General features: G+C 49.3%; 1 protein-coding gene across 1 annotated transcript; it reads left to right on the top strand.

Moving 5' to 3' along the window:
* The first annotated feature begins 210 nt into the window (after nt 1-210).
* Nucleotides 211-8,460, top strand: cep120 (centrosomal protein 120). Its single transcript, XM_030370909.1, has 9 exons — nt 211-1,076; nt 1,151-1,441; nt 2,102-2,191; nt 2,316-2,408; nt 4,547-4,708; nt 5,691-5,813; nt 6,553-6,651; nt 7,401-7,546; nt 8,041-8,460. Exons 3-9 carry the CDS (start codon nt 2,126-2,128, stop codon nt 8,228-8,230), a joined length of 879 nt encoding a protein of 292 aa, XP_030226769.1. The 5' UTR covers nt 211-1,076; nt 1,151-1,441; nt 2,102-2,125; the 3' UTR covers nt 8,231-8,460.
* Nucleotides 8,461-14,298: the final 5,838 nt, after the last annotated feature.

The following is a 14,298-nucleotide window of genomic DNA, read 5'->3' as shown; positions in this document are numbered from 1 at the left end:
CTGGAGCTTACAGTTAGTTTAGATTACCCGTTGTTGGATACATTGCATTTTCCGGTCATTTGTCGTCCTCATATCTGTATGTGCACACAATTATTCATGTCTGCGATCATCACAGAGTCCACAAGCAGCAGGTCGCAATTCCCGATGGGTCACAATTCATGACAGCAGACCGTCGAAATCTGCGACCACGCTTTTTAGCAAGGGCTGCGCTGTAGCAACACTCCTAGCCTAGTGTTACTAACAAAGAAGAGCACTGCGTGTAAATGTATAGACGCCTCTGTCTTACCTGTCCCAAGGCCGCAAGGTAACCACAAAGAAAAAAAAAAACATGGGGGAACTAACAAAGGAGGTCACAATTGGTGCAAGCCGGGGGCGAAAGGAAAACTAGTGGACAATATATGTATATCTCTTAGATATGTATATAATTAAAATGCTCTAACCATGCCACAGCAAAACCAGTCCACGAACCACGAACGGGACAAAAAGGAGAGAGTAAGGGACGAGTTAAACTGGCTTTTACGTGTGTGGCAGGCCTCCCCTGGCTGGAAACTGATGAGGTGATTGGTGGAAGCTGGTTGGTAGAGGCGGGATGATGATGAGTTCTTAATGTCTCGCACCTGCACATAAAAGAGGGGAAACAAGAAGGCAGCCACACACAAACAGTGGCCGTAACACTCCCTAACACACTGCGGCACCGTGGAACGTGTGTCAGGGGTTGTTAACGAGGTGTTTGTGTCCCCAGGGAGAAGGTGGCTGACCTGTGTTACACAGCCGCCCTGGAGGACCAGGGGCCCCTCCAGACCACCGCCGCCCTTGAGGACCAGGGGCCCCTCCAGACCACCGCCGCCCTGGAGGACCAGGGGCCCCTCCAGACCACCGCCGCCCTGGAGGACCAGGGGCCCCTCCAGACCACCGCCGCCCTGGAGGACCAGGGGCCCCTCCAGACCACCGCCGCCCTGGAGGACCAGGGGCCCCTCCAGACCACCGCCGCCCTGGAGGACCAGGGGCCCCTCCAGACCACAGCCGCCCTGGAGGACCAGGGGCCCCTCCAGACCGCTCCCCTGTCCTCTGCCCAGGTGAGGGCCCCTACCTACACTTGCTAACCCGGTCGGGGGTCACTCAGTATAACAGGCGTGTTCATCTACAACAGAGCAGACTGGAGCAGCAGGATCTCAACCGGACCCCAACACGAGCACCCCCCGGCGGCCCCAGCAGGGGCCCCCAGCCCGGGCCGGGCCCCAGCAGGACCCCCGCCCAGGCCTGGGCCCCCGGGCCGGGCCCCAGCAGGACCCCCGCCCAGGCCTGGGCCCCCGGGCCGGGCCCCAGCAGGACCCCCGCCCAGGCCCCCGGGCCGGGCCCCAGCCGAGACACCCTGGAGTACCGTACCGCTGTGGAGCTGGAGCTATGGAAGGAGGAGCAGGAGGACGCCTTCCTCCAGCAGGTCCTGATGTAGTACTACTGCTAGTACTAGTAGTACTAGCACTACTAGTACTAGAATTAGTACTAGTACTAGTAGAATTAGTACTAGTACTAGTAGAATTAGTACTAGTACTAGTAGTACTAGTACTATTAGAAGTAGTACTACTACTAGTATAATACTAGTACTAGTAGAAGTAGTACTACTACTAGTACTAGTAGAAGTAGTACTTAGTACTTAGTACTACACTACTAGTACTAATCCAACTTTTATGATTAATAGTACTATACTATTACTAATAGTACTATACTACTACTCATAGTACTATACTGCTACAAGTACAAATAGTACTACTACTAGTACTAATCGTATTATACTGCTACAACTAATAGGACTTATATTATTAATAGTACTATACTACTACTATTACTAGACTATTATTTATTAGGGCATTTAGCTGACGCTTTTATCCAAAGCGACTTACATCGGTTGATGCACATTGACGGCAGAGTCAACCATGCAGGGCAACTGACAACCAGGTCGGTACATTCAGTGAAAAGAGAAATAAAGTGTGTGTGTGTGTGTGTGTGTGTGTGTGTGTGTGTGTGTGTGTGTGTGTGTGTGTGTGTGTGTGTGTGTGTGTGTGTGTGTGTGTGTGTGTGTGTGTGTGTGTGTGTGTGTTAGCTGAGGAGAAAGGAGTCTAGTCACATGCAAGTGTTGGCTGAAGAGTGGAGGAGACGAGACGGCGAGAGAGAAGCTCTGGTCAAGAAGAAGGTACACACACACACACACACACACACACACACACACACACACACACACACACACACACACACACACACGTGTACTCCCTAACCCGTGTATTTGTAATATATATCTTATGTATCTCCATCACTAGGAAGTGGAGTATAACCAGTTAGAGGAGCGTCTGCAGAAGACTCTAGAGGACCTCGAGATCAGAGAGAAACAGCTGGAGCACGCTCACAAGGAGGTACGCTACCGCTACTGTTCACTATCCAGCGCTAGTAGAGGTACGCTACCGCTACTGTTCACTGTTCACTATCCAGCGCTAGTAGAGGTACGCTACCGCTACTGTTCACTGTCCAGCGCTAGTAGAGGTACGCTACCGCTACTGTTCACTATCCAGCGCTAGTAGAGGTACGCTACCGCTACTGTTCACTGTCCAGCGCTAGTAGAGGTACGCTACCGCTACTGTTCACTGTTCACTGTCCAGCGCTAGTAGAGGTACGCTACCGCTACTGTTCACTGTTTACTGTCCAGCGCTAGTAGAGGTACGCTACCGCTACTGTTCACTATCCAGCGCTAGTAGAGGTACGCTACCGTTACTGTTCACTATCCAGCGCTATTAGAGGTACGCTACCGCTACTGTTCACTATCCAGCGCTAGTAGAGGTACGCTACCGCTACTGTTCACTGTTCACTATCCAGCGCTAGTAGAGGTACGCTACCGCTACTGTTCACTATCCAGCGCTAGTGGAGGTACGCTACCGCTACTGTTCACTATCCAGCGCTAGTAGAGGTACGCTACCGCTACTGTTCACTATCCAGCGCTAGTGGAGGTACGCTACCGCTACTGTTCACTGTTCACTATCCAGCGCTAGTAGAGGTACGCTACCGCTACTGTTCACTATCCAGCGCTAGTAGAGGTACGCTACCGCTACTGTTCACTATCCAGCGCTAGTAGAGGTACGCTACCGCTACTGTTCACTGTTCACTATCCAGCGCTAGTAGAGGTACGCTACCGCTACTGTTCACTATCCAGCGCTAGTAGAGGTACGCTACCGCTACTGTTCACTGTCCAGCGCTAGTAGAGGTACGCTACCGCTACTGTTCACTGTTCACTATCCAGCGCTAGTAGAGGTACGCTACCGCTACTGTTCACTATCCAGCGCTAGTGGAGGTACGCTACCGCTACTGTTCACTGTTCACTATCCAGCGCTAGTAGAGGTACGCTACCGCTACTGTTCACTATCCAGCGCTAGTGGAGGTACGCTACCGCTACTGTTCACTATCAAGCGCTAGTAGAGATACGCTACCGCTACTGTTCACTATCCAGCGCTATTAGAGGTACGCTACTGCTACTGTTCACTATCCAGCGCTAGTAGAGGTACGCTACCGCTACTGTTCACTGTTCACTATCCAGCGCTATTAGAGGTACGCTACCGCTACTGTTCACTATCCAGCGCTAGTAGAGGTACGCTACCGCTACTGTTCTCTATCCAGCGCTAGTAGAGGTACGCTACCGCTACTGTTCACTGTTAACGATCTATTAATAATAATAAATTGGATCTATCTTTTGTAGGACTCAAAGTCGCTTTATCACCGGTGGTGATAAAACAAACAGACGCTGCACTGAGACACGCTGGCTGTATGTCAGTGCTTAATCTGTATTATTAACAGACTGTCATCATTAACATGTTATTGGTGATTCAATATGGTCCTTATTAACAGACTGTCACCATTAACACGTTATTAGTGTTTCAATATGGTCCTTATTAACGGACTGTCATCGTTAACATGTTATTAGTGTTTCCACATGGTCTGTATTATTAACAGACTGTTTTCATTACATGACATCATTAACATGTTATTGGTGTTTCCATATGGTCCTTGTTGTTAAGACTGTTTTCATTAAAATGTCATCATTAACCTGTTATTAGTGTTTCCATATGGTATGTATTATTAACAGACTGTTTTCATTACATGTCATCATTCACCTGTTATTGGTGTTTCCAAATGGTCCGTATTATTAACAGACTGTTTTCATTAACATGTCATCATTAACCTGTTATTGGTGTTTCCATATGGTCTGTATTATTAACAGACTGTTTTCATTAACATGTCATCATTAACCTGTTATTGGTGTTTCCATATGGTCCGTATTATTAACAGACTGTTTTCATTAACATGTCATCATTAACCTGTTATTGGTGTTTCCATATGGTCCGTATTATTAACAGACTGTTTTCATTAACATGTCATCATTAACCTGTTATTGGTGTTTCCATATGGTCCGTATTATTAACAGACTGTTTTTAGTCACTTGTTATGGTGTTTCCACATGGTCGTCATTGTTCATTCCCATGTTATTATTAACTTGTCTCCTCAGAGCCAGGCGGTGGGCCGGGACCTCCGGCTGGACTACGAGCTTCGGCAGCGGGAGCTGCAGGAGAGGAGCGGGCAGCTGGCCAGGGAGTACGGCCAGCAGGGGGCGGCAGAGCGCCACCGCCTGGGCCTGCTGGAGGCGGAGAGGAACCGACTGCTGCAGCAGGTAGGACAGGGACAGGGTGAGGAACCGACTGCTGCAGCAGGTAGGACGGGGACAGGGTGAGGAACCGACTGCTGCAGCAGGTAGGACAGTGACAGGGTGAGGAACCGACTGCTGCAGCAGGTAGGACAGGGACAGGGTGAGGAACCGACTGCTGCAGCAGGTAGGACAGGGTGAGGAACCGACTGCTGCAGCAGGTAGGACAGGGTGAGGAACCGACTGCTGCAGCAGGTAGGACAGGGTGAGGAATCGACTGCTGCAGCAGGTAGGACAGGGTGAGGAACCGACTGCTGCAGCAGGTAGGACAGGGTGAGGAACCGACTGCTGCAGCAGGTAGGACAGGGTGAGGAACCGACTGCTGCAGCAGGTAGGACAGGGACAGGGTGAGGAACCGACTGCTGCAGCAGGTAGGACGGGGACAGGGTGAGGAACCGACTGCTGCAGCAGGTAGGTCAGTGACAGGGTGAGGAACCGACTGCTGCAGCAGGTAGGACAGGGTGAGGAACCGACTGCTGCAGCAGGTAGGACGGGGACATGGTGAGGAACCGACTGCTGCAGCAGGTAGGACAGGGTGAGGAACCGACTGCTGCAGCAGGTAGGACGGGGACAGGGTGAGGAACCGACTGCTGCAGCAGGTAGGACAGTGACGGGGTGAGGAACCGACTGCTGCAGCAGGTAGGACAGTGACAGGGTGAGGAACCGACTGCTGCAGCAGGTAGGACGGGGACAGGGTGAGGAACCGACTGCTGCAGCAGGTAGGTCAGTGACAGGGTGAGGAAGCGACTGCTGCAGCAGGTAGGACAGTGTGTAGAGAAGAAAGTATTAGTGTGTGTGTGTGCGTGTTAACGTCTGTGTGCTGCAGCTGGAGGACGGGGAGCTGCGGTACAAGGCCCTCCAGAAGGAGTTCTGTATTGGTGTGTGTTAACGAGTGTGTGTAAACGTGTATTAGTGTGAGTTAGTATGTTAACGTGTGTGCGTGCTGCAGGTGGAGGAAGGTGAACTGCGGTACCAGGCCCTCCAGAAGGAGTTCTCCGTGTTCAGGGAGCAGCAGCACTGCAGACCAGAGGCCCGCCTGCAGTCAGAGGTCAACCTCCTGACCCTGGAGAAGGTATCATCACTGCATGAGTACTACTGGTTCACTACCTACCTTCTTTATGGTTCTAGATGGTGGGCTCTATTATGTCCAGGGTCTAGATGGTTCTAGAGGGTGGGCTCTATTATGTCCAGGGTCTAGATGGTTCTGGAGGGTGGTCGCCCTACGCTATTGGGTGATGCGTTTCAGCTTGATGCTCATCTTGATCTCTTTACTTCAGAGAAGAATGACCTCCTCAGTGACCTCCCGGCCTCCTTAGTGACCTCCTCAGTGACCTCCCGGCCTCCTTAGTGACCTCCTCAGTGACCTCCCGGCCTCCTTAGTGACCTCCCGGCCTCCTCAGTGACCTCCTCAGTGACCTCCCGGCCTCCTCAGTGACCTCCCGGCCTCTTAGTGACCTCCTCAGTGACCTCCCGGCCTCTTAGTGACCTCCTCAGTGACCTCCCGGCCTCCTCAGTGACCTCCTCAGTGACCTCCCGGCCTCCTCAGTGACCTCTTCAGTGACCTCCCGGCCTCCTCAGTGACCTCCTCAGTGACCTCCTCAGTGACCTCTTCAGTGACCTCCCGGCCTCCTCAGTGACATCCCGGCCTCCTCAGTGACCTCTTCAGTGACCTCCCGGCCTCCTCAGTGACCTCCTCAGTGACCTCCTCAGTGACCTCTTCAGTGACCTCCCGGCCTCCTCAGTGACCTCCCGGCCTCCTCAGTGACCTCCTCAGTGACCTCACGGTGCTCAGAGTTCTGCTTCTTTTGAAGGTGGAACTGGAGAGGAAGTTGGAGTCGACCACCAAGTCCAAACTCCACTACAAGCAGCAGTGGGGGCGCGCTCTGAAAGAGCTGGCCCGCTTCAAACAGGTAGTGTACCCCGCTGGGCCCCTACCCCATCTCACCCCGGTACCCCGCTGGGCCTCTACCCCGTGTCACTCCAGTACCCCGTCTCACCCACTTTGCATCAGGCTAGCCTAACAGCCTCCATCAGGCTAGCCTAACAGCCTCCATCAGGCTAGCCTAACAGCCTCCATCAGGCTAGCCTAACAGCCTCCATCAGGCTAGCCTAACAGCCTCCATCAGGCTAGCCTAACAGCCTCCATCAGGCTAGCAGCCTCCATCAGGCTAGCAGCCTCCGACAGGCTAGCAGCCTCCATCAGGCTAGCCTAACAGCCTCCATCAGGCTAGCCTAACAGCCTCCATTAGGCTAGCCTAACAGCCTCCATCAGGCTAGCCTAACAGTCTCCATCAGGCTAGCCTAACAGCCTCCATCAGGCTAGCCTAACAGCCTCCATCAGGCTAGCCTAACAGCCTCCATCAGGCTAGCAGCCTCCATCAGGCTAGCAGCCTCCATCAGGCTAGCAGCCTCAGTCAGGCTAGCTAACCCTAAGCACACTCTGTAGTGCTACCATCTGTAACAGACCCCTACCTGTAGACACACCTCCTGCCTGTAGACACATCCCCTACCTGTAGACACACCCCCTACCTGTAGACACACCCCCTACCTGTAGACACACCCCCTGCCTGTCCCACAAACAATTTCAAACTGCTTTAACCAATTGTTTAAGTTCTCGTTTAAGGTTTTCCAAGTTAAGGGTGTGTGTGTGTTTGTGTAGCGGGAGCAAGAGAATGCTCTCCATCGTCTGAAGAGGCAGCAGGAGGAGTTGGAGGCCATGAGGCTACGTTACCTAGCAACCGAGGAGAAGGAGGCGGTGCTGAGTGAGAGACAGGAGCTGGACAGCATCCGCCACCAGCTGACCAGGTGAGGGTTAGGTAGGCTCTCTAGGGGTTAGGTAGGCTCTCTAGGGGTTAGGGTTAGGTAGGCTCTCTAGGGGTTAGGTAGGCTCTCTAGGGGTTAGCTAGGCTCTCTAGGGGTTAGGTAGGCTCTCCTGGGGTTAGGTAGGCTCTCTAAGGGTTAGGTAGGCTCTCTAAGGGTTAGGGTTAGGTAGGCTCTCTAAGGGTTAGGGTTAGGTAGGCTCTCTAAGGGTTAGGGTTAGGTAGGCTCTCTAAGGGTTAGGTAGGCTCTCTAAGGGTTAGGGTTAGGTAGGCTCTCTAAGGGTTAGGTAGGCTCTCTAAGGGTTAGGGTTAGGTACGCTCTCTAAGGGTTAGGTAGCCTCATTGTAGGGTCAGGGTCTAAGGCCCGGGTTAGGGTCTAAGGTCAGGGTCAGGGTCTAAGGTCAGGGTTAGGGTTAGAGAAGGATAGATGAGAGAGATGAGTCTTCCAAGATATAAACGATGACATCATTTCCTGTCTAGGTTTAAGCAGCAGGAGGAGTCTTCAGACCCCGCCCCCAGCGAGAAGGGGGAGGAGCATCTGGCTCGGCTGGTGGAGGAGAGAGACTCCCTGCTGAGGACGGGCGTGTACACCCAGGACGACCTCATCATCAGCCAGCTCAACACACAGATACACACTGCACGCACACACAGTACTACACACACACTATAGACACACACAACACACACAATACACACACTAACACACACAATACTACACACACACACTATACACAGATACACGCTGTGACCACTAGGGGGAGCCCTGAACTCTTCTAAAGTCTTGGAAGCAGCTGTTTGTAGTTAATATCGGAGCCCGAATCAGTCTGCACCAAGTGGGACTCTAACTATTTATTCTGTTGAGATTGAACTTTGTTTAATAAAGGAATTATTTAGATGCTTTTTGTTGGTGTTGTGGTGTTATTACAAGTGTATACTCGAGAGAGGAGGGAGGGAGGGAGAAAGTGAGGGAGGGAGGGAGGGAGTAAGTGAGGGAGGGAGGAAGAGAGGGAGGGAGGGAGGGAGGGAGAGAGGGGAGGCAGGAGGACGGACAGTAAGCAGATGTCTGTAGAGGGGGGGGCTCTATCTGATGTCTTGTAGCTCAATAGCGCTCCGTTGGTGGGAGAGAGAGAGTGAGTGTGTGTTATCTGGAATTCCTGCTTAAAAAACCCCTTTTGACGGATAACTGACTAATTGCTAAACATCTGTCCTGCTAAGTGCCCTGTTCCCTACACACAAACATACTGACACTCACACTCTCACACTGACACAAACACACTCACTGACTCTAACACTTACACACACACGCTCACACTGACATTCACACTCTCACACTTACACACTCACACTCTCTCATTGTAGAAAGTGTAATTGTTCAGCAGAATTTATGTTGCTTTGTGCGTCCCGAAATCTCTAGAGGATGTACTCAAAACCACGTACTCCAGTACTCTAGTACTATCCAAGTTCTTTAGATAATATCAAAATACTCAGTTGTACTACATCAAGTACTCTCACCCGTTGTAAACTCGTAACTACAACCCTTGTGGTAGTGACATCAGAGTCCTGGGTCTGTGTGGAATCGGGTTTGAAGTTGTGCTTTATTACACCCCACTGAGTAACCAGTCGGACTAATAGCTGGAAATCAGTCGCACCCGTATACTCCTATGCATTCAAAACGTCAGTCTACCACTCCAGCCAGTAGGCCGCACCTCAGGAACATCAGCCTGCCAACGGGAGCGACTGCTTTCTATAGTTCTAAATCTGCTTTATAGAGCTCTAATTCTGTTTTCCCGAGCTCTCGATCAGCACAGACAAATGACTCTCCTTGTTGTAGCTTCAGGGCTAGTGCTAGTTGTAGCATATTCGCTAATCAAAATGTCACAATAATATCGCTCTAAATCCAGCATGAACTACAATATGCACAACAATTTAATTAAAGCTTATGTTGATAAAAAAACGATGCATGTTTAATATGAATTCTAGTGGAACAACTAACTGTAACCGGGGGTTCAAGGTCTTTGTAGGCCTACTGAGCGTTTGCAGTGGGTGTGTAGGCCTACTGAGCATGTGCAGTGGGTGTGTAGGCCTACTGAGCATGTGCAGTGGGTGTGTTGGCCTACTGAGCGTGTGCAGTGGTTGTGTAGGCCTACTGTGCGTGTGCGGTGGGTGTGTAGGCCTACCAAACGTGTCTGGTAGGTGTTCAGGCCTACTGAGCGTGTGCGGTTGGTGTGTAGGCCTATTGAGTGTGTGCGCTGGGTGTGTTGGCCTACCGTGCGTGTGAGCTGGGTCGAGGCATCAGGCTGGTTCCCAGGACGGCCGGCGGTGATTAATGGATGAAAACCTCGACGCTGTTTGCTTTGGTGAATAGTTCAGATTCTCTGGAGAACCACTTTGTTGAAATCTCTCTCTCCCTCTCTCTCTCTCTCTCTCTCTCTCTCTCTCTCTGCTGAACCACAGACGGTCCAGTAACAGTGGGTTTGGAAGAATTGGTAATGGTTCAAGAAGTAAATGTGTGTGTTGTTTTGTAATTTTAGCCATCGTCATCTTTCAACAGTTCCTTCTACTTTGAAACAATAAGACACATACAGACACACACATACACCCTGACGTTTGTGAATTAATTTAGCCACCGTAGCACAATCCTCCAGTGAGTACACGAGGAGAGACGGAGGTCAGGATGCAGACATTTTTTATCTGAGTGAACATCTCACACGATAAAGACCCTGGGATGAAGAGTCTTCTCATTGTGAGATGATTTGCTGACCCGACGGAACATGTAATCACAAAAGTACTTCAGGAACTACAATGAGAAATTGAGTCTATGGAGCCAATTAACCCTAACCTTACTTACACTGAACCTCTTTATAGACTGACCCTGATAGCTCCAGGAGTGAGACATCACCCTCTTTATAAACTGACCCTGTTAGCTCCAGGAGTGAGACATCACCCTCTTTAAAGACTGACCCTGTTAGCTACAGGAGTGAGACATCACCCTCTTTATAAACTGACCCTGTTAGCTCCAGGAGTGAGACATCACCCTCTTTATAGACTGACCCTGTCTCACAAAGTTGGCGTTGGACGTCAGGATGCCCTAACCCTCCCACACAAACACACACATCTTCGGACACAAAACCCAGGTGTTTGAATTCCATCTTAGAAAGGGGGTCCACTTACACTTTAAATGGTCATTTATTCAATTACAGACAGTTGAAGACACTTCAATGTGAGTCCCAAATTACCATATTAACTATTTGGTCAGCTGACCACTTCCATGTTAATACATACAAATTTGTAATTTTTTTACACATTTCCAAAATCTTTCTTTCCAAGAGCATATCTACAGAATCAATCAATAATTTTATTGAGGTTATTAAAATAAACAGTACTTAAATAATAAGTTATGTGGAAGGGAAAGGATCTGTTGCAACTTATATCATAGATCATTATATTAAGGAGATCATCTGCTAAACATTACATAAATTCTCAGAAATGTTGGACTCCTCAAACGAAAATGTACGCTTTCTATTTCTTCCATTGACAGGATTTACATTATAGTGCACTACATCAGAACACAATTCATCATTTCTCATCAATTTCTTTGAGAATTCTGCTGAAATTAGATTTCGTCAGGTTTGTTTTGATGCCCCTTTCAGTCTCCGCCTTCAGCTTCAGCTGGTCGACACACTGCTCAGTTAGAGTCTCTGCGTTGGTGCTGGTGGAGCCAGTCTTTGGTCAGAGTTAGGATTCATCTGATGGCTTTAAAAGGACCGGGATTGGAAGCCCTGCCCCATAGTTAAATCGTACAAAAACAACTCCATTTTGTATTTACATCATTGGATCAATATGCATTCTGAATGTACAGCATAGTGATTAAGATTCCACTTTGGTTGACCACCTTAGCTCACCTAGCTTTAACCTATTATTCAATATTTAAGGTTTGGAAGCAAAAATATTGTGCCAATGGCTTTGTAAAGCCCATTAGCAATGAGGCTAGGGCCCACATTTGAGTATTTACTGTAGATTTCTTCTTATTAGCTGGATAATCTTTGGGTAGAGAAATTACAGTGTTCAGATATGTAAAGCTTTCCATGTTTTTTAGGCACTAAAACCCATTTAGTGTTCATGACTGCTATCCCCTTTAATACAAGAGTGTCATCAGGTCATAGATCTATGTACACATCTGCGATTGCTTAGAAATGGATTCAAATCTGAATTGCAAATAAAATAATATACACAGTATCCCAAGAGAAATACAGTTTACAGGAAAAACACAAAAATAACAAGGAACAGATTTGAATCAGGCTGGTGTTTAAAAGGGAATTCTGTTTCAAAATGGATGAGTAGAAGGGGAAGATGGGGGTGCATAAGCCACACCCCTTATCAGGTTGATCAGCCATCAGAAGGGTTAGGGTTCCCAACCCATCAAGAAGCCACACCCCTTATCAGGTTGATCAGCCATCAGAAGGGTTAGGGTTCCCAACCCATCAAGAAGCCACACCCCTTATCAGGTTGATCAGCCATCAGAAGGGTTAGGGTTCCCAACCCATCAAGAAGCCACACCCCTTATCAGGTTGATCAGCCATCAGAAGGGTTAGGGTTCCCAACCCATCAAGAAGCCACACCCCTTATCAGGTTGATCAGCCATCAGAAGGGTTAGGGTTCCCAACCCATCAAGAAGCCACACCCCTTATCAGGTTGATCAGCCATCAGAGGGGTTAGGGTTCCCAACCCATCAAGAAGCCACACCCCTTATCAGGTTGATCAGCCATCAGAGGGGTTAGGGTTCCCAACCCATCAAGAAGCCACACCCCTTATCAGGTTGATCAGCCATCAGAGGGGTTAGGGTTCCCAACCCATCAAGAAGCCACACCCCTTATCAGGTTGATCAGCCATCAGAGGGGTTAGGGTTCCCAACCCATCAAGAAGCCACACCCCTTATCAGGTTGATCAGCCATCAGAGGGGTTAGGGTTCCCAACCCATCAAGAAGCCACACCCCTTATCAGGTTGATCAGCCATCAGAGGGGTTAGGGTTCCCAACCCATCAAGAAGCCACACCCCTTATCAGGTTGATCAGCCATCAGAAGGGTTAGGGTTCCCAACCCATCAAGAAGCCACACCCCTTATCAGGTTGATCAGCCATCAGAAGGGTTAGGGTTCCCAACCCATCAAGAAGCCACACCCCTTATCAGGTTGATCAGCCATCAGAAGGGTTAGGGTTCCCAACCCATCAAGAAGCCACACCCCTTATCAGGTTGATCAGCCATCAGAAGGGTTAGGGTTCCCAACCCATCAGAAGGGTTAGGGTTCCCAACCCATCAAGAAGCCACACCCCTTATCAGGTTGATCAGCCATCAGAAGGATTAGGGTTCCCAACCCATCAAGAAGCTCATGAAGTAGTTCCTGATTTTCTACTGAAGTTCATTCAACTCTGGAATCCACATTAATGATAACGTGATGATGTGGTGACCTGGTGACGTGGTGATGTGGTGACGTGGTGATGTGGTGACGTGATGAAGTGGTGTCAGCACCTAATATTACCAAGCTTGGCAGAACCTAGATCTTAATGTTCTGAAGAAACCCTGTGGGGTTAACCCTTACCTGTCTAACCCTGACCTGAAAGAGTAAATCTAAGGGTTAAACCTACGCCTCTCCCCGGATGGATGGCAGCACCCACAGCTAACCCCCACCCTCAGAGTTATCACATCATGCCGTACTCCTTCCTTCACAGGATAAACATTTTATATTAACCTCAAGCTTCAGAGAAACCCTTTGAATATGCCCTCACCTCATCGTCATCCGCACATTTCTGTGTTCACCCCAACACAGAAATGTGTTTGAAAGATTTTTTTTTTTGCTAAAGATAGAGAACAGAGCTTTTATCAATAAATCTGAGTTAAAAGTAGCTTTATATAACTATATTCTCAATTAGCATAGTCATAGACTCAGCCTCATACAAGCTATATTAGCTATTATAAATCTGAGCTTATAGTAGCTTTTATAATAGCTATTATACATCTGAGTGTATAGTAGCTTTCATAATAGCAAATATTTATAACATCCTCACTTAATTTCAACGCATTGTGTCTGTTTCAACATTATGTTTTTGGTATTCAGTCTGGTATTGTCCCATAAGTATGGTATGCACTAGGGTTAGGGTGAGGGCTAGTTAGCTAGAGTTAGGGTGAGGGCTAGTTAGCTAGGGTCAGGGTGAGGGCTAGTTAGCTAGGGTTAGGGTGAGGGCTAGTTAACTAGGGTCAGGGTGAGGGCTAGTTAGCTAGGATCAGGGTGAGGGCTAGTTAGCTAGGGTCAGGGTGAGGGCTAGTTAGCTCTAGGGTCAGGGTGAGGGCTAGTTAGCTAGGGTCAGGGTGAGGGCTAGTTAGCTAGGGTTAGGGTGAGGGCTAGTTAGCTAGGGTCAGGGTGAGGGATAGTTAGCTAGGGTCAGGGTGAGGGCTAGTTAGCTAGGGTCAGGGTGAGGGCTAGTTAGCTAGGGTTAGGGTGAAGGCTAGTTAGCTAGGGTTAGGGTGAGGGCTAGTTAGCTAGGGTTAGGGTGAGGGCTAGTTAGCTAGGGTTAGGGTGAAGGATAGTTAGCTAGGGTTAGGGTCATTGCTGTGTCTGAAATCGCGCACTTCTATACTTACTTACTTTTTTGAGTGCAATTTACGCAAAAAACGGAAAGTGTGCCAAATCGCAGTGCACTGGAAGTACCTCGATGGCGCACTCAAAACGATCTAAAACTTGAG

This window comes from Gadus morhua, chromosome 11 (genome assembly GCF_902167405.1).
Source record: "Gadus morhua chromosome 11, gadMor3.0, whole genome shotgun sequence".
NCBI classification, from domain to species: Eukaryota; Metazoa; Chordata; class Actinopteri; order Gadiformes; family Gadidae; genus Gadus; species Gadus morhua.
The sequence above is the reverse complement of the archived record's forward strand: the minus strand, read 5'-3'. Positions and strand labels throughout refer to the sequence as shown.

Excerpts from the sequence above, each read along its gene's own strand:
- cep120 (XM_030370909.1), top strand. The coding sequence starts at position 2,126 with ATGCAAGTGTTGGCTGAAGAGTGGAGGAGACGAGACGGCGAGAGAGAA. Across the intron at positions 6,652-7,400 it reads AGCTGGCCCGCTTCAAACAG|CGGGAGCAAGAGAATGCTCT; the intron begins GTAGTGTACCCC and ends GTGTTTGTGTAG. Across the intron at positions 7,547-8,040 it reads ATCCGCCACCAGCTGACCAG|GTTTAAGCAGCAGGAGGAGT; the intron begins GTGAGGGTTAGG and ends TTTCCTGTCTAG.